The 23,199-nt window shown below is 39.2% G+C and overlaps 1 protein-coding gene across 2 annotated transcripts in view; it reads left to right on the top strand.

The window, feature by feature from the left end:
* The first annotated feature begins 489 nt into the window (after positions 1 to 489).
* Positions 490 to 23,199, top strand: part of LOC117904700 (eukaryotic peptide chain release factor GTP-binding subunit ERF3A) — a 37,966-nt gene continuing 15,256 nt past the window's right edge. The window contains exons 1-11 of one of the 2 annotated variants that reach the window (XM_034817448.1): positions 490 to 592; positions 1,180 to 1,221; positions 1,343 to 1,417; positions 6,329 to 6,385; positions 11,564 to 11,659; positions 12,712 to 12,823; positions 13,363 to 13,408; positions 13,539 to 13,610; positions 14,592 to 14,654; positions 14,747 to 14,901; positions 14,978 to 15,042. In XM_034817448.1, the coding sequence (XP_034673339.1) occupies positions 589 to 592; positions 1,180 to 1,221; positions 1,343 to 1,417; positions 6,329 to 6,385; positions 11,564 to 11,659; positions 12,712 to 12,823; positions 13,363 to 13,408; positions 13,539 to 13,610; positions 14,592 to 14,654; positions 14,747 to 14,901; positions 14,978 to 15,042 (787 nt within the window). In that variant the 5' untranslated portion in view covers positions 490 to 588. The remainder of the gene's footprint in view (positions 593 to 1,179; positions 1,222 to 1,342; positions 1,418 to 6,328; positions 6,386 to 11,563; positions 11,660 to 12,711; positions 12,824 to 13,362; positions 13,409 to 13,538; positions 13,611 to 14,591; positions 14,655 to 14,746; positions 14,902 to 14,977; positions 15,043 to 23,199) is intronic. The other variant, XM_034817449.1, reaches the window with a different exon arrangement.

Below are 23,199 nucleotides of genomic sequence, written 5' to 3'. Positions count from 1 at the left end.
AATATTTAAATCATTGAAAAATTTGTAAATATTGTATAATCGAGAATGTGCTTGTTTGAACAAAATTGTAAATATATTATGGTTGGGATTTCGAAATGATTTAATATCTAGTAATATTTTTTTGAAATAAAGTGAATTTAATAGCATATAACTCATAGTTCTGTTAATACATTCATAATTAAAAATATATAATGCATATAATTAGAAAAAAAAATATCTGAGAAGTTTTTGATACCTACCATTCTACTAGTCGATACAAAAGGATAAGAGAAAATTTGGTTACAAGGTTTTTTTAGAAGGGTGGAAAGGACAGATTTGTGCTTCCAATCATCCACCACCGTCTAATAAAAAACCGGCATCTTTACTCCACTGGTGAAGCGGACCCGGTCTGATCTGAACCGACAATAAAATCGGACGTCATCTGATAACCGAACCGGATACAGGTCCGGTCCAAACATCATGATATAAAAGACCGAAAGCAGCCTTTGTGTACGCTTAAGGAGTTGCCACAGCAAAAGAGCCTCCTTTCGTCTCTGGAAAAACCCTAGTGCTGCGAAAAGCTTACTGTCACTTCACATCGGAGAATCAATGGGTAGGTCTTCAATTTTCGCAAATCTCATTCCCTTTTTATCTGTTTGATTAATTTTTGTAGTCTTTTTTTTTTTGAAATTTTATTGTGTTAGATCTGCCAATTCGCGAAAAATGTTGGAAAATTCATATTTTTTAGATCTATTGAGTCGCTATCTTCTATGAAGTTTTGAGAATTTTGATTTTTGACTACTTTAAAAATGTTTATGTTGGTCGTTTTGGAATTTATGTGTTTCCGTAGGATAAAGAGGATTAATCTTATATATATATATTGGAAAATAGGGTGTATATATATATATATCGAGAAAAGCGAGGGAAATAAAATTATTGGAAATTTCAATTTGTTTGATTTTTTCTCAGCGGCCGGGCATTAGCATGCTTTGTTTGCCGGGAAAAAGTTGAAAGAAAATGAAGTAAAATTTAAATTCGAACATCTCAACCCACCTACTGAATATTTTTGTGGAGGTTTTTGAATTATGAATTTACTTTTTTTCATTCCCCTTTTTACCTGTTAATTTTTGTGATTATGGAGTAGTTTAGAATTTCTGGAAAATAACTTGTTTAAACTGTATTTATATTACTGGATGGTAGATATCGAAGAAGAAATTCGGTCATTGCAGCTTGATTCATCAGGTACTATTCCAGGAACCCATTTTTCTATTAATTCATCATGTGGAGACTTAAGATTTAAGGCTGTGGGTTTATTTTTATTTTTATATTTATTATTTATTATTTATTATTTATTTTTGAGCAGAAGACAATAATGGGGTGGTTAATCCGGAAGCTGCAAAGCTGGAACAGATTGAAGAATCTGATAAGATGGATGTAGGTGGGTAGTGCCACTTTGGACCTCTCTGTCGTTGTTCAATTCATATACCTGTATTTTCAAAACCTTGAATTGAAGATTTCATATATCTTTTTTATTTTTGTTTGGATGTTCAATTTTTTTGTTTCCTTACAATTTTTTCCCCTTCCTTTCTGGTGGTGGTTGTTGTTTTTTGTTTGTGCTATGCCATATGCTCGATCTTGATTGGAACTTACTTTCTAATAACTCTTCAGAGTTGCTTCAAGCATGAAGCTGTGACAAAAAATGACCCAAGCTCTCAATTCTCAAGGATAAAAGTGTTTTAAAATCTAATAAAGATGTTGGAATATTTCCAAGGTATATCACAACAAATTTTATGTAATTTGTAAGTGGTTGTTCAGATGTTCTCTATAGGCATATGTCAATGATGTAGGTGAAAATTGTCCCAGGCCATTATCAAATAATTTTTTTTTTTTGATAGGAAATTTTTTGTCCCCATTGGGACTTGAACCTGGAACCTCCCACAAACCCTCTCCATCTCTTTACTCCTTGAGTCATTTTCAAATAAATTTTAGGAAGTTGTAAAACAGTTTTGCCAAACAATGCCATCCCTTCTTTAAAGAGAGGCCTACTTATATGCTAGATAATATCTATCGGGAGATTTTAGGATTGATATGATATTAGTCATCTGACAAGCACTTGCATGTGTCAAGGATGGTACAAGAGTAAGGTTGGAAACATGATATGATTTGATTCACCTTGGTTCCTATTGGTTATTTTGGGCACACTAGAAGAAGAGAAACATGAGAGCTTTTGAAAACATTGAAAATAAAAATCAACCATCCAAACAATTCTTTATATATCATTTCTTGGACCACACGCTAGTCTTTATAGGTGATTACTCAATGTCCATGTTTGATGTCATTGATTGACTGAGCTCTAACTGAAGAGGAAAGGACTTAAGACACTCCAAAAGAGAGTAAAAAGCAGTTGTCATAGAACCCTTATCTTCACACAGTAGACAAGGATTTGATCAACGGATTCTTCTTCATTATGGTAAAGAAAACATTTGTTTGCCAGAGAACACCCCTCCTTTGGACGTGATCCAAAGTTAAGGTTTTGTTCCATCTTGTCTATAGAAACTTGAAACTTACATAAATAAAAACAATAAATAATATGGTTTAATATTTTTTAAACCATCTCCTCAGAAATAGTGTAAATTGCATTCTGAAGATTGACATTGTGGATTGTGACAAAGAATAGAGTAGATATACCTCTTAATAAGCTAGTTCTATCGCTAATCATAAAAATGTTTGGTTTTGTTATAGCAGTAAAAACATCCACCAGCTGCATCCAGGTACTTATCACTATTAAGATCTTTTAAGTAGAGTGCTGATATTCTGAAAGTAGAGATTTGAAGGATTTGGCACCTAGACATACCCAATTCCAACACCTGCACTCTAACCCACAAAACATAGTTCTTCTCTATCTTGAAGTGGCTGGTTGTTTGTGTGCTTCACCTCTCTTTGTTTTGGCATCTAGTTGGTGATTGCTTCGTTCTGTCAAGGAAGCTATAACTTGTTACTGTGATCTTTTGCTTCTAACATGATCACCTCTTCTTCCACCACCACACGGCTGTCAACTTAAAAGACACCCAAGGGTAGACCTAAGTAGGTTGAAGGGAGCTCCCCCATGGTGCACCCTAACAAAGAAGCTAGTTCCTCACAATTGGGCACCCCGTCTATGGGGTTTAACTCACTCTTTGAGTTTGTTTTGATGTGTGTTTGAAATGAGTGCAACAGGTGGATCTTTGAAGGTTTAAAGGTGCTAGTCAATTGTTTCTAAGATTTATGTCTGGACTCCTTCACGGGGTTGGGGTTATCTGTGGGAGGTGGGGGCTGGAAGACAAATTATTGAGTTCATTGAAATCTCAAAAATGCCCAACTTTATATTTCTTTGTGTGTCTCCTTGTATACCCATCCATATATGCATATAAATAGAGAATCATCTGGAACCTGCCATGGATTGGGACACACATCATGTGTGAGGGAGAGTATCATGATCAGTGAGTCCCACTTCATTTTATGTATGGTACTGAATGGGCCCCACTTCAATAGCTTCAACCATGTCAAATTTGTGTTGCAAACTGACTTATGTCAATGTGTCACCTTTTACTTTGTCATTTCCATGTGTGACTAAGAATTGATACTATTAGGTCATGTGTCACCTTGCTATTGGCCTAGCAACACCCTCAAGCTTGATCTGTAGTTTTAAGTGTTGATATCATTGTTTTAAGGTGCAGAATGCTCTAGTGTGTGCTTGATTAGAGGAAATAATTGTTAATCAATGTGATATCTTGAAGACAATATGGTTAAAGTTAGTTTAATTTTATTGAGGTTCTAAGCATCATTGTCATAGTTGAAGTGGACATCCAAAGAAGGTGATAGATGGATCAGATTGGGATATAGAAAAACTGAAAAGTTAATGCGAGGTTCCTTTCTTTGCCTTCCTCAAGGCTCATAAGAGATTATAGAGTGATCTTTAATAGATTTAATTTATTGAGCCGCAAACATGATCATTGAATCAGATGTTGCATTTGAATATAAGATTACCAATTTGGAATAGTGTGAAGACACAAGAAGTTTGGCAAGGCGCAGAGGGGTGGTTTAATTGGCCAGAAAGGTTTATATGTAAATTAGGTTAGTTGTTGGTACTAGGAAAGTCAAAATACAACGAGATCTTTAGATGGGGATGATGGCTCTGAATCTGGAAATTAGGGATCCATTGCTCCAGTAGCTTCAAAATCTTAAGGTTTTTCAAAAACTGGAATGAGGGTCAGAACTTGTCATATTTGCAAAAGAAGCATAATTGGATGGGTGAAGGTGATCTGACTGAAGATGAGCATCTGGTTGAGAACACAGAGGTTGGATACGTTTGGCATGGAGGCTGAAAATTTTGTTTTATGACGTGTTGTGTCCATGTTCAATCTGAATAAGGAGTGGAGCTTCTGACCTTTTGACAAGTAACCTTTGTTCAGAAAATCATTTGAGCATGTTTTGTGGTGACAGTTGCACTAATTTGATATTTGAGAAAGTGCTTACGGGGATGAATTCGAACATAAGCATAGTGGAGCTATATGTTCCCTTGTTGGATGATGGATATGGATATCGTCATGTGTACTTAGGTTGTGCCCTTCTTTTGTTAGAGCCCTCTTCATTCATTCTTTTTTGTTTGCCTATAAAAAATGTGGATATGGACTTCTCACCTAATAATTGTGATTTAAAAGATGAGTTGTTTTATTTATTTATATTTGTTTTAAATTATAAATATATATTTCAAAATATTTTTTTAATATTTTTAATTTTGAAAATTTAATTTTGTCATATTTTTATAGGCAACATTTTTGGGGATGGAACCTGGAACTCCCACTTGAACCCAGCTTCAAGGGCCACATAGATGAGTTTTGAATTGATGTTGTTCCAAACAAAGTTTGTCATATTTGTTGTGCTAGCGTTGTGGTGATTTGATGCCATTCAGCTTGGTGGAATAAACATGTTTAGTGTTAAATATTTTAAGAGGTAGATCACTTTTTAGTGCTTACTAGTGCCAGGGGAGAGTGCAGCTAATGGTGTGAAGTTGGGGACCAGTCCCTTTGAGGGATTGACACATATTTTAATTATCCATCTATAAGAGGCCCAAAGGACAAAAGAAAGAGAGAGCCCAGGAGGTAGAGAAATGTCCTGACACATAAGAAGGCTCAAGGGCCTGATCAACTGCAGTGGTTTATTAGTTTTAGTTATTGGATTGGCATGACTGTGATTGGGAGTGAAGTCATCAAAGTCATATTTGGGCTAATTTTGTTTACTTTATTTGCAGAGGCTTTGTTATAAAATTTTCTAAATCTGCCTATAGAGGTTCTTTTTAGGAAGGATTTTGGGTTAAAATTGTGAAATATCACAAACAGGTAGGTTTCAAGGTTTATATGAGAGTACCTTCATCTTAACTTACTCCCACCTCATCTTTACTTGTTGTTCTGATTTATTTTATTTGGTATGTGAAAGATTCTGCTGAATATATGGCTTAAGTCATCTTCCTGTGTTCATAGCTTTAAAACTAAAAGTGGAGGCATCTAGTCTGCAATACACGTGTTTGACATATTTGATATGCTAGTGAAGGTGCCTTAGGGCCAAAACATGTAAAATAATTAGCAGGATCATATAAAAAAATTTCTTAGGGGTTATTGGACTATTAATGTTGTTGTGGTGGCTCTATGTTATTATTATATAGTGATTGGCTAGGTGCAAAGCCCAGAATTGTTTCTGGTAATAGGGGGGTGGTGTAAGTTGTAAATGGTTTTTCAATGTTTGGTCATGATGTTTTTACTTGTATCATTTTTTTTTAATATTTCCAAGAAGAGTCTAAAGTGAAATGCATTGCCTTGTGGTGTTATGTTTGAGAGTCAAAATGCTTGGATGAAAATAGTTTTTCTTGGTCAGCAGTTGTTTGACATGATTTGCTGCTGGGAAATGTGTTAAGGCATGGAGAAGCACCTTTTTTATGCAAGGACAGTGGGGATCTCCTTATTGAAATAATTATATGAGAGATCATTTTTTAACAATGCCATTGGACTAAGCCCCGTGAATCATAAATTTTGGGAGTTTTAACAGGAACCTTCTCCATAGAAGATGATAATTTAGTCTTGTAAATCTAATATTGTTGCTTAGAAGTTTACCATTCTATGGAGGGTTTGTTGTGGGATCCAATTCAGCTGTGCTTCTTGCACTAGCTTGCTATAAAATGGAAGATGGTGATCCCTTAATCACTTAGGATGCTTCCTGGTTTTGCCACAGTGCTATTAAAGTATCTTAAGTTCTGTGATATGAAATTTATATGAGAGCAATGTTTGTAAGAGTTGTTCTTTGTGGATTGTTTCAGATTTGAACAATGAAGCTCACAAAGTGTCTCAGTCGGTACATGTGGAGCCATCAAAAGGTGCCATGGAGGGTTTTATATTTTTCCTTCTCTTTTTTTAACTTCATTTATACTAATTGCTTATATCATGCATGGGTATGTAGCACAAAATGAAAAGTATAGTTGGTTTTTTTGTTGCTCATGTATGCTAATTGTGAAAAGAGAGAAACTGAAATAACTGTACACTATCTAACACTCCCCCTCAAGCTGGAGCATATATGTTATATGCACCAATCTTGTTACAAATGTATTTAATTCTAGGACCTCTGAGAGATTTAGTAAAATATCTGCTAGTTGATCATTTGAATTGACAAAACTAGTCGCCACACATCCTGATGCGATCTTCTCTCTAATGGAGTGACAGTCAACTTCAATGTGTTTGGTCCTTTCATGGAAGACTGGATTGGATGCAATATGCAAAGCGGCTTGGTTGTCACAGATGAGCTTCATTTGTTCATCTTTTCCAAATCTCAACTCTCGAAGAAGATGTTTCAGCCATATGAGTTCACATGTTGCCAGAGCCATAGCTCGATATTCGGCTTCAGCACTAGATCTAGCCACTACATCTTGTTTCTTACTCTTCCAGGATATTAGGTTACCTCCAATAAAAACACAATACCCGGAAGTGAAATGTCTATCTGTGGGTGAGCCAGCTCAATCTGCATCTGTGTAACCAACAACCTGGGTATGACTTTTGTTCTCGTACAACACACCTTGGCCTGATGTGCTTTTGATGTATCGAAGAATGCGGATTACAGCATCCCAATGACTATCACATGGTGACTGTAGGACTTGACTAACAACACTTACAGGAAAAGAAATGTCTGGACGAGTAATGGTGAGGTAGTTCAGTTTACCTACAAGTCGCCGATATCTCCCAGGATCTCTAAAGGCTCCCCCTGTCCTGGTATAAGTTTGACATTCGGAACCATAAGAGTGTCTACCGGTTTACAGTCTAACATACCGGTTTCTTCCAAGATGTTTAAAGCATACTTCATTTGGGAAAGAACCACACCGGAACTGGATTGAGCTATCTCAATCCCTAAGAAATACTCGAGTTTCCCTAAGTCTTTAGTCTGAAAGTGGGTGAAAAGGTGTTGCTTTAGTTTCTGAATACCATTCTGATCACTGCTTGTAATGGCGATGTCGTCCACATAAACTACCAGATAAATGCATTGCCCCGAAGAGTTATGATGATAGAAAACGGAATGGTCTGCTGTACTGCGGAACATGCCAAACTCCTGAACAACAGAATTAAAACGGCTAAACCATGCTCGAGGAGATTGTTTCAAGCCATATAGAGAACGGCGTAACCTGCACACTAAACCAGACTCCCTCTGAGCAACAAAACCAGGTGGTTGCTCCATATAAATTTCCTCAGCAAGATCCCCATGAAGGAAAACATTTTTAATATCTAACTGATAAAGAGGCTAAGAACGCATGGCAGCCATGGAGAGCAATAGATGAACAGAAGCTATCTTGGCAACAAGAGAGAAAATGTCACCATAATCAGAACCATAGACCTGAGTATAGCCTTTAGCAACTAAGCGGGCTTTAAGACGATCAACCTGACCATCAGGGCCAACCTTAACTGTGTAGACCCAACGACAACCAACTGTAGATTTACCAGAGGGTAAAACAACAAGATCCCAAGTGCCATTGGAGTGTAAAACAACCATTTCATCTACCATTGCCTATCGCCAGCCTGGATGGGAAAGAGCCTCAGGGGTGCTTTTGGGAAGAGAAAGAGAAGATATAGCAGAAACAAATGCAGAATAGGGTGAAGATAATCGATGGTAACTCAAAAAATTGTAAATGGGATGAGGATTACGAGTAGATTGATTACCTTTCCGAAGAGCAATGGGTAAGTCAGCAGAAAGAGGCAGAGCCAGGGCAGGAGAAGGCGAAGGGATAGGAAGTGAGTCAGCAGGTACCTTGGCTAAAGAAGGAGGAACAGCGACACGATGACGGTGATGATAAACCTGAAGTGGGCGAGAAGGCACTGCATCAGGTGGGGAGATAATGGGAAGGGGTAAGACTTCAGAAACAGAAAGAGACTCAGAGGTGGAGAAGAATGGTGAGTCCTCAAAGAAGGTGACATCAGCGGAGAGAAAGTAGCGATGAGTCTTAGAGGAATAACAACGATAACCCTTTTGAAGTCTAGAGTATCCTAAGAAGATGCATTTTGTGGCTTTGGCAGAAAGTTTGTCCTGTTCAGGAGTGAGAATATGAACAAAGCAAGTACAACAAAAAACATGAGGAGGTAGGAAATAAAGTGGTTGGTAAGGGAAAAGAAGGGAATGAGGAATCTGATTGTGTAATACAGATGATGACATACAATTAATCAAATAACATGCTGTAAAAACAGCGTCCCCTCAAAAACGAAAATGAACATTACTATGGAGAAGGAGAGTACGAGTTGTCTCAACAAGATGTCGATTCTTACGTTCTGCTATCCCATTTTGTTGAGGAGTATGAGCACAAGAAGACTGATGAAGGATCCCATGTTGGGACATAAATGAAGTAAATGATGCAGAAAAAAATTCCCCGGCATTGTCATTGCGTAACACACGAATAGAAATATTGAACTGGGTTTGGATTTCAACATAAAATTTTTGGAAAATAAAGAATAACTCAGCTTGATTTTTCATTAAAAATAACTAAGTACATCGAGAATAGTCATAAATGAAAGTGACAAAATATTGAAATCCTAAAGTAGACGCGGTCTGACAAGGACCCCAAACATCAGTGTGGACAAGTTCAAAAGGAGACTTTGCCCGATTATTCAAACGCTTTGGGAATGAGACACGAGTATGTTTCCCAAGTTGACAGGACTCACACGCAAGCGACGACAAAGATGAAAAACGAGGGACCATTTTCTGGAACTTGGATAGACTAGGGTGGCCCAGGCGACTGTGGATGAGGAGGGAGGATGAGGAGGGGAGCATTAGTGGAAATGCAAACTGCAGGAGTTGAAGGGGAGGTGAGGTGATAGAGGCCTTGAGACTCACGTCCTATGCCAATCGTTTTCCCCGTACTCCGGTCCTGCAAGGTCACAAATTTATCAGAAAAAGTAATAGAGCAATTAAGAGTACGAGTGATTTTGCTGATGGAGATAAGATTAAAGGAACACTCGGGTGTATAAAGGACAGAAGTGAGAGGTAGAGAAGGGAGAGGATGTGCTAAACCAATGCCGTTAGCCACAGTTTTAGAACCATTAGCTAAAGTAACAGTAGGTAAGACAGAGGTAGTAGTAATAGAAGAGAAAAGATCCTTATTAACCTGATATGTAATTAGAAGCACCAAAATTTAGAATCCAAGGTCCAAGAGAAGATGTGTGGGTAAGACAAGCAGAAGCATTACCAGTCAGGGCAACAGAAGCAACCTAAGCTGATTTGGTGGCCTGATAGCGAAGGTAGTCATTATACTCACTGTCAGTGAGGGAAATACCCTGAGATGTGGAGGAATTGGGAGGTTGAGGTGGCTGAGGATCAGATGACTGGGCCACGTGGGCAGTGTGGGGAGACCGCCCATGTAACTGATAACACCGATCACGAGTGTGGCCAAGCTTATTGCAATAGGTGCAATGAGGACGTTGGCCTCTACCTCGGTTACCATTGCGTCCTCCTCGAGAGTTAGTTTGAGAAACTAACACAGAAGAATCTGAAGTGTTATCAGATGACAAAGTCTGAGTGGGGGAGATACGGAGGAGACGAGCAAACACATCATCCAAGGATGGAACAGAGGAACTGCCAAGAATCTGATCGCGGACGGTCTCAAGATCTGGACGGAGGCCAATAAGTGTAAGAACCATGAAGAACTTGTTAATCTGTGTTCGTTGATCCCCAACATCAGTAGTAAGAGGCATCACGGTCAAGAATTCCTCCTTAAGAAAGACAATCTGGTCAATATAAGTAGATAAATCCATGTTTTGTTGTCTGACATTGACAATAGAAGAAGCCACCTTATAAAGACGTTGGATATCATTCGTGTATAGCCCTTTCGCCTGATTCCAAAATTTAAAACATGTTTTGTAGGCCCGAAGATGAAGCAGAATCTTAGGATCAACTGATTGCCATAACACACTACATAATTGTGCATCTATCTTCCTCCATTGTACTCTGTCAATCTTAGGGATATCTGCCTCCTGCGTAACAAGGTGATCCTCATAACCTTGACCCATAAATCAAAGCTCCACAGAAGCAGACCGGGACAAATAATTTTCACTGCCGACCAATTTCTCCGAAGTAATCATAGGAGATCCAGATATAATAGAGGAAAAAATGGAACTTTTAGTAGTCATATCTACTTATCTGGAGAACGAAATATGTTTGGATCGAAGAGAGCCCTAATACGGCTTTAGATCGCGGCTAAAAGAAGAAAAACCAAGGATCCGCGGCTGTGAGAGACCAAATGGTAAAGAAAAACAAATGTGGTACTATTGGAAGGGTAGAAGAACACTTCCTAAGACACGTGCAGGGCTCGGGGTGGAGAGGAAGTCACGGAAGTCGTCGAAAAGGCTGTTTAGAGGGCCGGCGGAGACAAAAAACCCAAAAAAAATGCACTTGTAGGGCTCGGATGGCATAAGCACAAATGGAGGGTGGCTAGACGGTGTCAGGCGATGCCAGAATGTTCTCCACACGCCCTCATGCGCCGGTGCGTGAGGTTCAGGCCGCCGGAGAAGAAACGCGTGTGGTCAGCGCGTGGCTGAGAATCTCCCTCGGTGCTTTGACAAAACTTGAAGATCTCCTCCTTGCGCACCTGATGGTATGGTCGGTGTCAGAAAAGGACTTCGCCGGAAAAAGTCGCCGGCAGTGAGGGTTTTCTGACGGCGGTGAGGGTTTTTTGAAGGCGATATGGTTGATCGGAAAACTTTAAGAGATGGGAAAGGTGACCAAAATGAAACACGGTCACTGAAAGGTTTCCTAGAATTGATTCACGATAAACCGAAAATAATTAGGTTTTTTTTTTTCTCCCTAAGCTCTGATACCATGTGAAAAGATAGAAAATGGAGAATCCCTAATTTTTGTTATTAAAAACTGTGAATAATACACATTGGACTTGGGTATATATATATATGTTAGTGGGACCCATAATACAATAAGGAAAGAAAAGGAAAAGTAAATAACTGAAATAATTGTACACTATCTAACACTAATCATTGCTTTCTCATGCTGATCTCTTTCCTTGGTCTCTTAGTTAAGGAAATTTCTGCTCCAGAAGATATTGAAGGTCCAGAAGATGCAGAAGGGTATAAGAAGCGGCACCTGAATGTTGTATTTATTGGCCATGTGGGTAGGTTTATCTACTCCCTACACATTCTTTAATCAAGTACTGGCTATGGTTATGGATATTATGTTCATTTGTTGCATACCTTGGATTAATTTTTATAATGTTTGCTAGTGATTTTTTCATTGATTATCTTAAAAAGAAAAAAAAAATTGGCATTGATTAGATACTCCAGTCTGGTTGTCCTTTTGATGTGGTCAGTTGAATGTGAGATTATTTTCTGTACTAATTTTTTGGTAGTGTGTCCTTTTGTCATTTAATTTTATAAAGGTGCTTCTATTGGATAAAATTTGCCATAGTTTTAAACTCTCATAAGTTTTCATATTTAACATTCTGACGAGAGAAAAAAAATGACAAATTAGAGTTGACATGAACTGATTCTGGATTATGCAGTTAACTTTGAGACTCAAATTTTAAAATTTTCTGTAAGTTAAAGGGTTTTTTTTAAGACTTTTTTTTTTCTTAAATTTTCATAAATTGATTGCATTTACATGTTTACTGAAATTTGACCCAAATTTGAAATTTAGAACCTTTGCCATAAAATTTTCAATTTCAAGTGTGGTGATCTTTCTGTGGTTAGATTTTGTAGCTTTGTCTTCCCAATTACAACTACTATAAATTTTTCAGAGGCCATAAAACATGTAAGTGGTGATTGATGCTAGAAAATGAAACCTTTTTTATGGGCTGAAAATTCGCATCTCTGTCATCCTGTAAACTGATTATGGTGCTTTTTTGAATAAAACATTTTGTTTTGATTTCTGTCTCCATATATATATATTTATTTATTTATTTATTTATTTATTTTGATTCCTCGTGACTCTTTGTAAGCCCTGATGTGCAGTTGATAGTGTAGTTAGACAGTTGATGATTTTAAAAAAAAAATTATGTGCTTTGTGCAATCTTATCTAATACAAACATCATTTGTTCACTCTACTTAACTTGTGGTACAGTAGAATGAATGTGTCCTTGTTGGTTGATCCTTGTGCATCACTTAGTAAGTTTGTTCTCATCCTTCCAAAATGTGATTTAACAATCAATACAATGCAACTGGGTTGCAGATGCGGGCAAGTCCACAACTGGAGGTCAGATATTGTTCCTCAGTGGTCAGGTGGATGATCGTACAATCCAAAAATATGAGAAAGAAGCAAAGGATAAAAGTCGAGAGAGCTGGTGAAGCCTCATTTCTTTTCTTAATTTGTGCATCTGAAACTCTGAATGATATCATTTTTGTTACTTTTTTGTTACTTCAGAACATGGAACAGCAAATATGTTTTACTACCATACAAGTTCTACTTCCATAAGATCTAGAGGGTGTTTGGTAAAACTTTATACTTAGTACATAATTGACTTACAATTTATTACTTAATTTTTACTTTTAAGGATTAAGGTTGTTTGATGAAGTTAACTTGAAATTTATTTTAAATCATCAATTGACATAAAACACAACGTTAGTACACTGGCACACAACTAAAGGAGATTGAACTTACCCTCTATATTCTTATGGTTTGATGGTTTCCCTTCCTTGTCAAGAACTGCTCTCTTAATCAGTGGAACCTCATTTATGCCTTCAATTCCATTAGGAGCTATCTGTTTGGTTCAGAATCAGATCAATCTACTTCATCTAATCATTTAACTGACCATGTTATGGGATTATTAACTGCATCATTTTGTAACCACTTTGATGATCTCATTATCCTTTGATGTGCTAGGTATATGGCATATATAATGGACACCAATGAAGAGGAGAGGGTTAAGGTATATTAGAAGTTTTTCTTTGTTCATGAATTTGGTATAAATTTTGAAATGGTATAATTCTTTTGCTAATTCAGTTTACATTTTGTCTTTTTTCCTGATTTGTTCATCAAATTCATGATGCTGATTCCAGGGGAAAACAGTTGAAGTTGGCAGAGCACATTTTGAAACAGAAACAACCAGATTTACAATTTTGGATGCACCGGTGACTAATACTTCTACAAAATTCTGATTTTTCTATTGTATCAGCAGAATGATATTTTAATTTCTAATAATCAAGTCTTGTTGGATGGAGTTGATAAGGTAGAAAAGAAGAGTCTCTACACTGCATGTTTCTTTCTTAGCTTATGACGGTCTTGTAACCTGGCAAATAGAGATCTTTGCAATCTGATTTCATCACACAAAATTTAGAGTTAGGTTGGCTAATTATTTTTGTTGCCGGGTTATATCTCTTGCTTTCTTAATCTTGAAGTTTTGAAACTTCTATTTGTACTATTGCTCCTTTAGTTTTGGTGCGCTTACATAATTCTGGCTAGATTGAACTCTTGCATTTTTTTTTTGTTGTAATTTTTTTCTGCTTCTATTTAGTTAGAAATTTGTTGTTTATAAGTTACAGATTCCTTGAGAGCTGTAAGAACTTGCCAAGGTTAGCAGGCTTCTACTGGAGGTAGCTGAGTAGAGCCTATGTGTTTATTTTGTCTAAGTGACCTTTCTTTGGAAGATAATTTTAAAGTAGGAAAAATGTTGTGAATGATTTTTCTCTTTGGCTCCTTCTCCCTCTGCAAGGAGGCTCTGGTTTTAGCATTATTTTTCTTGTTGGAATCAGATTAGATTGCAATTACAACTTATGTTTCTCCCTGTGTCCATTTCAATTTATGTTTATGTGAATGCCTGGAGGAATGTTAAATATTATTTTGTTGAATATAGCACACAACTAGAAATTTGAAAGAAGAAACGGAATGAGGTTTGGTGAGCGATGTTTTTACTACTTGTTTAGGCAAGCACCTGGGTATGAACTAGGTCTTTGGCCTGGGTTCCTACCAACCAGGTGCCATCCTTTAGAGAAATTTGGAGGTCTGAGAAGAATATGATGCTCATCCATAAATGCATGAAGCGTTTTTCTAATATTCCTGCTATGCATGCGACATGTTTTCCTTTTTGATTTGTGATTCTATTCCTTCTTCAGGGTCACAAAAGTTATGTCCCAAATATGATCAGCGGTGCGTCTCAAGCTGATATAGGTGTACTTGTAAGTTTACCCATGTTTCTCTCTCGTACATTTACATGCATGAGTCTTGCAATTTGGTCTCTGGAGATTCTCTTTGTCTCTCTCTTGTTTAGGTTATATCTGCTCGGAAGGGAGAATTTGAAACTGGTTATGAGAGAGGTGGACAGACCCGTGAGCATGTCCAACTTGCAAAGACATTGGGTGTGTCTAAGCTGCTTGTTGTTGTAAATAAGATGGATGATCCTACTGTGAACTGGTCGAAGGAAAGGTGCTTGAGCTGAATGTTTGTGTGTATTCAATTGTGTTACCATTGGTTTAGCTTTCTAATACTGGTGTTCTCCCAGGTATGATGAAATTGAGTCAAAGATGATTCCATTCCTAAGATCTTCAGGCTACAATGTAAAAAAAGGTATGGAGGATCATACTCCTGAATATTTTATGGAAAAGTCCTTTTAAAGAAATGCTTTTCTCTTGCATGTCAAAATAGCTTCTAAAGATACTTGTTTACATTTGTAATCTGTCACTTCAAATTCGACTGCTATATGGAAATGGTAGTTTAGATCTATATACAATGGTTTTCTGATTTTCATCTTTTAGTTTACTTTGTATTAAGGTATCCTCAAGAGTGGTTGTGATTTTTAAGTCCTATGGTTCCGAAAATTTAGCAACAACAAATTATTTATAAAATCTTGATTGGATAATGAAGTTCAAAGAGGAGCACCATGCAACAAATGCTAAGTTTTGATTTTGTCTTCATGACTTCTTGACTCACCTATCAACCAAAAAAACATTTCTCAACTCTTATTCTTTGTTTAGTTGACTAATATGATGTTGAGAAATCGGGGCTTAAGGTCTGGATGAAATAATCAGAAAATTTAATAGCTTCTAGGGAAGGTGAATACCTTACAAAATTTAGATTAGCTAGTGAAGTTCAAAGAAGATCAGAGTGCGGAATGCAACAAAAATAAAGTTTTGATCTTAAACTTGTGATGAAGTTAAAAACTCTCTTGGAATGTGAGAGGGATCAATGATGGTGAGAAGAGAAAATTGGTCAAGTCTGATGTGGTTTATCTACTTGAAACAAAAGTGCAAGAGTTGTCACTACAGATATCCCTTTACTAGAGAGTTTGTTTGTTTTTACTGTGTACTTTCTTGTTTTTGTATTCTTGTAGTTTAGTTTTCTTTGGTGGGAGGATTTTTCATCCTTCTCTTGTACTTCTTTTTTTCTATCAATATATTCCTTTGTCGTTTCCTATCAAAAAGAATTGTCACTACAAATGGTTAGAAGTTTTGGAGTTGGTAGGTTTTTGGACTGGGGAGTAGTGGAAGCTCACAAAGCTTTAGGAGGCATTTTTTTTTTTTTTTTTGGGATAAGAGGGTTTTGGAATAGTTGGATATGGAGTGTGTGGAGGTTTCTCCGTCTCTTTCCGTTTTAGGAATTGTGAGGATGACTTTGTGTGGATGTTTGCTGGTGTGTACGACCTGTTTTAAGAGGGGAGAGAGAGGTCTTTTGGGAAGAGCTAGCAGCTAGTAGAGGCTTGTGAGGAGACCCATGGTTTTCACTAGGGACTTCAATTATGTCAGATTTCCTTGGGAGAGAAGGAATTGCTCAAGACTCTCCGCAGAAATGAGACGTTTCTGGGATTTTATTGAGTTTTGTTTGAGGGACCTGCCTCTGTATTAAGGTCCATTTATGTGGAGTGGAGATCTGAATTCTCAGTCAGCCTTGAGGTTGGACCCTTTTTTGGTCTTGGAAGAGTGGGAGGAGCACTTTTCTGGCCTTTCTCGGCTTGTGCTATCATTGCCCCATTGTTCTTGAGGGGGAAGGGATCAATTTGGGCAAAACACCCTTTAGATTTTAGACTATGTGGCTTAAGGCTGAGGGCTTTAAAGATCTCATTAGATCTTGGTGTACGTGGTATGATGTTAGTGGTTCTTTCAATCATTGTCTTGTAGTGAAATTAAAGACCCTCAAAAAGGATCTTAAAGTGTGGAATAAAGAAGTTTTTGGGAATGTTTCTTTTAACAAGTCAATTCTTAATTTCTTGCCGTTTTAAAAATTGTGAGGATGGATTCAAGTGGATTTTCATGGGTGTTTATAGGCCTACTGTAAAGAGGAGTAGAGAAAGTTTCTAGGAGGAGTGAGGGGTTATTTGAGGGTTGTGGAATGATCCTTGGTGTATTGGAGGGGATTTTAATGTGACCAGATTCCCTTACGAACGTAGCAAGAGAGGGGGGGTGACTTCAACTATGAGGAGGTTCTCAGAGGTGTTTGATGATTTGGATTTGAGAGATCTTCCTCTGCAGGGGGGGTCTATTTACTTGGAGTGGTGGTTTAAATGGTCAGTCCATGTCTAGACTGGACAGTTTTCTGGTCATTGAGGATTGGGCCATTTCAGAGGGGTAGCTCAGTACACCCTTCCAAGACTAGTGTCTAATCATTTCCCCATTTTGGTAGATGGAGAACGGGTGAGGATCGACCCCCTTTCGGTTTGAGAATATGTGGTTGAAGGAGGAAGGGTTTAAGGAGTTGTTGAAAAGCTGGTGGCATGGCTTTATTGTTAGGGGTTCCTGTAGTTTCGTTTTGGCAGAGAAGTTGAAGGCACTCAAATCTAACATGAAAATTTGGAACAAGGATGTGTTTGGAAAAATTGGGGTTAATAAAACCTTGGCAGAAAAAGTTTATTTTTGGGATGAGCAGGAGAAATTAAGAGAGTTATCCATGGAAGAAGTGGAGGCTAGAAAGGAGGCAAGGGAGGATTTCAAGAAATGGGTGTTTATGGAGGAAGTTTCTTGAGACAAAAGTTAAGAGAAATCTGGTTGAGGGAAAGAAATAGAAACACAGGCTACTTCCATAGGATGACTAATGCTCATAAAAGGAGAAATTTGTTGAGGAAGATTAAAATTAACGAAACGTGGTGTTAAGAGGAGAATGAGAGAATGAGATTCAAGACCCCGGCTAGGGCTTTCCAGAATTTGCTGACAGAGCTGGGCGATTAGCGTCCTAGCTTGGAGGGATTTGACTTTGATCGAATCAGGAATGAAGATGCAGCCAAGTTGGAGGAAAGTTTTAGTGAAGAGGAGATTTCCTCTGCCTTGTTTAAGCTGAATGGGGATAAGGCTCCAGGCCTGGATGGGTTCACCATCACTTTTTGGCAGTTTTGTTGGGAATTTGTGAAAGAGGAAGTTATGGGCTTTTTTAGAGAATTCCATGAGCGGGGTAAGTTCGTTAGGGGCCTGAATACTACATTCTTGGTTTTAATACCAAAAAAAGGAGGCGTAGACGACCTTAGAGATTTTAGACCTATTAGCTTGGTAGGAGGCCTTTACAAGCTGTTGGCTAAAGTCCTGGCTAACAGGTTGAAGAAGGTGGTAAGTAATGTGGTGTCTTCGACCCAAAATGCTTTTGTTGAAGGAAGACAAATACTTGATGTTGTGTTAATAGCTAATGAAACTATAGATTCTTTGATAAAAAGAAATGAGAGCGGGGTGTTATGCAAGCTAAATATAGAGAAGACATATGACCAGTTAAGTTGGAATTTTCTGTTGTTTGTGATGTGAAAAATGGGTTTCGGGAATAAGTGGGCAGGCTAGATAAGATGGTGCATATCCACAACGAGCTTTTCGGTTTTGGTTAATGGTACTCCGTTGGGCTTCTTTCATAGCAACAGAGGTTTGAGGTAGGAAGATCCTCTATCTCCATATCTCTTTGTGATTGGGATGGAGTCCCTTAGCATCCTTATTAATAGAGTTGTGAGTGGGGGTTTTTTATCAGACTGTAGGATTTGGGGAAGAGCAGGAGACGGGGTTCAAATAACCAATTTGTTGTTCGCTGATGACACTCTCATGTTTTGTGAAGCTATCCCAGAGCAAATGGTATCTTTGAGCTGGTTATTAATATGGTTTGAAGCCATTTCAGGCCTGAAAATAAACTTGGACAAGAGTGAAATTCTTTCGGTGGGAAGGGTTGATAATGTGGAGGATTTGGCTCTAGGATTAGGCTGCAAGGTGGGGGCGCTGCCCTTCTATTATTTGGGGCTTCCTTTAGGGGTTGCTCATGATTTGGTGGTGGTTTGGGATGGGGTGTAGGAGAGGTTCCAGAGGAGGCTGGTCATGTGGAAGAGGCAATTTATATCTAAAGGTGGGAGGATTACCCTCATTTAGAGCATGTTGTCAACCATACCCATATACTATATGTCTATGCTACGGTTGCCACCAGTAGTAAGATTGAGGTTAGAGAAAATTCAAAGGGATTTTCTTTGGGGTGGAGGGGGGTTGGAGAAGAAGCCTCATCTTGTGAAGTGATCGATTGTTTGTTTGGATAAAAAAAGGGTGGCTTGGGTGTTAGATATCTCTCAAAACTCAATAGAGCCCTCTTGGGTAAATGGAGTTGGCGCTTTGGAAGAAAGGGGGACCCTTTGGAATCAAGTTATTAGTAGGAAGTATGGGGTAGAAGAAGGGGAGTGGTGTACCCGGGAAGTAAGGGAGGGGTATGGTGTGGGGCTTTGGAAGGAAATTAGAAAGGAATGACCTCTTATGAAAAACAATTTTGTTTTTTCTATAGGATGGAAGAAGAGTGAGATTTTGGGAGGATAGGTGGTGTGGTGATGAGGCTCTAAGTCGTTCTTTCCCTTCTTTGTATGCTTTGGCGACTTCTAAAAAGGCATAGGTGGTGGAGGTTTGGGATGCTACGGGGGAGGATGGGGGCTAGAATCCATGCTTTTCTATGCGTTTTAACGATTGGGAGACGGAGATGGTGGAGAGATTCTTATTATCATTGCAAGGAAAGAGGGTGGTTATCAATTTGGAGGATAAGATGCGGTGGAAGGAGACTAAGGATGGTGATTTTTTTTTTTGTGAAATCCTTTTAAAGAGCTATGGAGGGCAGCAACACAGTCCCGTTCCCGAAAAGCATCATTTGGAGCCCTTGTGTTCCTAATAAGGTCCGTTTTTTTTTGCTTGGGAAGCCACTTAGGGTAAAACTCTAATGTTGGACCAGCTAAAAAAGAGGGGCTGGTCTCTTCCGAATAGATGTTACCTTTGTGGTGCTGTGGAAGAGGCTGTTGATCACCTTCTAATTCATTGCACCAAGGTTAGGGTATTATGGGAGTTGTTATTTAACCTTTTTGGTGTGATGTAGGTTCTTCCATCGCCAGTGAAGTAGATCCTTCTTGGGTGGCATGGTGTGTTTGTGGGCAAGAAGCGTGTAAAGGTTTGGAAAGTAGCTCCTTTGTGCCTTTTTTGGACGGTTTGGAAGGAAAGAAATATGCTTGTTTTTGAAAATGAGGATTTTTCGATCCAAAGGTTGAAATATTCTTTTGTTTGTAATTTGTGGTCTTGGTTTAAGTTGTGTATAGCTGAAGGGCCTGACTCTTTGATTAACTATTTTGAATGGTTGGACTATAGATAAGGGTAGGTAAGTTTTTTATATCTCTCTTTCTTTTGTTTTCGCCTATAGGCGCCTGTTGTATACTTCCTATATGCTTTGGGTTAGCTGTTGGGCACCCGGTTTTTATTAATATACTTTTTCTATGCCTTTGCCAATAAAAGAAAAAACAAGGCAAAGGTTCTCTCTTCAACTTTTGGGATTCTAAAGAGAGTTTTTCCTCACTTAGCTGAGGAGATAGAGGCTAGAAGTATGGCCTTAGAGGAGTACAAAAAGTAGGCTTTAATGGAATAAATCTCTTGGAGACGAAAATCTAGACAAACTTGATTAAGGAGGGTGATAAGAATACTAAGTTCTTCCACATGATGACCAACACTTGTAGTTAGAAGAAACTTGATGACCAAAGTGAGAGTTAATGGTGCAACTTTGGTTGGGGTCGATGAGATTAAGGATGGGGTGTGCAATGCTTTTCATGCTCTTCTTTCTAAGTCAGGAGATTTGAGATCAAGTAGCAGGGGCTTGTGTTTTGTTATGTTAGGGAGTGATAGTTCCAAGAGCTTAGAGGAACCTTTTTTGAGGTGGAAGTTTTCATTGCTCTTTCCAGTCTTAGTGGGGATGAGGCTCCAAGTCCACATGGTTTTACCATAGCTTTTTGGTAGTTTTGTTGGGGCTTTGTTAAGCTTGAGATTATAGGTTTTTTTAGGGAGTTTTCACTCATGGATCTTTCCAAAGAAGCTTAAATACCACTTTCTTGGTATTGATACCTAAAAAATGTGGGGCGGAGGATTTAAAAGACTTAAGACCTATTAGTCTTGTAGGGGTTTTGTACAAACTGCTTGCTAAAATGTTAGCCAATAGGCTTTAGAAAGTGGTGGGAAAGGTGGTTTCGTTTCAACATGCTTTCATAGGGGGCAAACAAATCTAAGATGATGTTTTCATTGCTAGTGCCATTGACTTAAGACTAAAGAGCAGCTTGTTTGGTCTTGTTTTAAAGATGAATATTGAAAAAGCTTATGACCAATGTTAATTGGGATTTCTTATTGGCCACCATGTCTATAATGGGGTTTTTTATTAGGTTTGCTCTAGTGTGGAAATTTGGTTTCTGGCTTGCTAATGGTTATTTAGCCATCCCTTTTGTCACTCGGGTAATGAAATCGTTTTGGTTTGCAGCCAATATATTTGGCCGTTAAGATTTTGATATTTTTTAACAATGATGAATAGGGAAAAAAGGTGCTCTTTCATGAAGATTGCAATGCATGATTATATGTTCTATTAGCTAAGATTAGTGGGGATGGTGAATCTAAGAGGTGGAAGAAGGTGGTTTGCTGTGGAGTCAAAATCCTTTGAAATTCTGGTTGATGAAGTAGGAGGTAAGCTGAGGGGGTGCATTTGGGAGAGAAGCAAAGGAATAACCTCTTGGATTAGATTTGGAGACATTAGTCTCTGCAGGTTATTGGAAGGTATTGAGTTTTGCTGCAGGGGTAGAGATGATAGAGGTTGGTCCATCGTCTGGGAGGAGAAGGGAAGGAAGTACATTCTGGAGCGTCGTTCAAATCAGGCAGGAAGATTTCTGCTCTGTTCTGTGCGGGATTTAGAGGCAAAACGTTTTTGCTTAGTCTTTCCAGAAGGGAAGGGGATGACTGGGGGGTGGAATATTTTGGCAGAGAAGTTGAGAGAGGTTGGGGTAGTCCCCACTGGAGGCTCAAAAAATCCTGAGCTCGTTGAGGCGCTGAAGAAGGAAAGGAACCAGAACCAAGGACTTATGCGGAGGTAGCAATCTCAAAAATGGGAAGATTAGGAGAGAAGGTTTGGCTGGAGTTGGGCCAGAGGGTGAAGCCTGAAAGACTAGAGCAATTGGATCGCTGTTTAGTAGGTAGATGGGAAAATGAAGCGATCCCTCCCCCTGAGTTGGATTCTCTGAAAAATTGGGCTGGTCAAGTTTGGCTTCTCAGAGGAAAACTGAATATATCCGTATTGGGAAGAGGTCTTGTGCTTTTTGAGTTTGAACTGCTAAGTGAAGCCGAGCGTGTTCTGGAAAGAGGGAAAAGAAGAGTGAAAGACAATGCCTTATTTCTGGAGAAATGGCACCCGGAGGTGGGGTGTTTTTGTAACAAAGCCAGTGCAAACGAGGCATGGGTGAGAGTAGTAGGTCTTCCTCTTCATCTATGGAGTCGTGAGGTTTTTAAACTGATAGGTGATGGCTGTGGTGGTTCATTGCAGTGGATGATAAAACGGATAGGATGGCAGAAATGCAATGGGCTAGATTATTGGTGAAGGTGGTAGGTAGAGACTTACCTACATCTGTCCAGATTGTGGTTGGGTCGGGGTGTTTCTCAGTCCAGTTGTGGTGGGAAATCCCACCCTGGTTCTCTCAGGTGGTGCCGGCGGGATGTGTCAACGGGAAGGGCGTCACAGTGGAGGAGGAAGACTCAAGGAGTGGTTCTCGTGGAGTGTGCAGAGGAAGAGTGTTGGAAAAGGAGGCTCAGTCCAAGGCGCAGGCGGAAGTACAGTTCGTGCCGCCCTGTGGTTGGTCTTCTAAAGATGCCACAGGGTTCTCCTCTGATTCCGCTGAAAGGGGGTGTGGTTTGGAGGCGATTGATGGAGCAGACAGCATAGGGAGTAGGGGCCCTGCAACCGGTTCAGCAGTTAAAAAGGGTAGTTTCCTTCTTGGGGCTGAAGATATTAATGATGGGCTTGCACTTGGGGAGGCCCAGCTTAGATGCGGGCTTGGGGAAGAGAGCCTTAAGTCAGCCTTTGAGGAAGCCCAGAAGGTCGGGCCGTTGCCTAGGCCCGTTATGTTAAAAGGGTGGCTGATGGGCTGTGAAGAGAGGCCCTTTTTCATTAAGGGCTCTTTTTCGGGCTGTGAGGGCTTACCCGATTTGGGCTTTGGGCCCGAGTTGGAGGGATTTAAATCAGTTAGGGCTCGTCCTTGTTCTGAGGTCGTGGAGATGGGGGAAGCAGAGGATTCGTCGCGAGGAGAGGATGCTGGGGTCGTCTGCTTTCCTGGAGGGGACCGGAGGACTTCTGAGGCTTTTCCGACGAGTGTTAGGGCGCCGATAAGTGACGAAGCGCTGATAGCTGAGGTTTCCAGGTACGAACCCTATTCTGCGGTCTTTGGGGGGGAAAGGGACCTCTTCTCTTCTACTCCTTCTTCTGGGTGTGACCGAGCCTTAGTGGTGG

The sequence above is a fragment of the Vitis riparia genome, chromosome 17 (genome assembly GCF_004353265.1).
Source record: "Vitis riparia cultivar Riparia Gloire de Montpellier isolate 1030 chromosome 17, EGFV_Vit.rip_1.0, whole genome shotgun sequence".
Classification (NCBI taxonomy): domain Eukaryota; kingdom Viridiplantae; phylum Streptophyta; class Magnoliopsida; order Vitales; family Vitaceae; genus Vitis; species Vitis riparia.
This window is presented reverse-complemented; position numbering and strand designations above follow the sequence as displayed.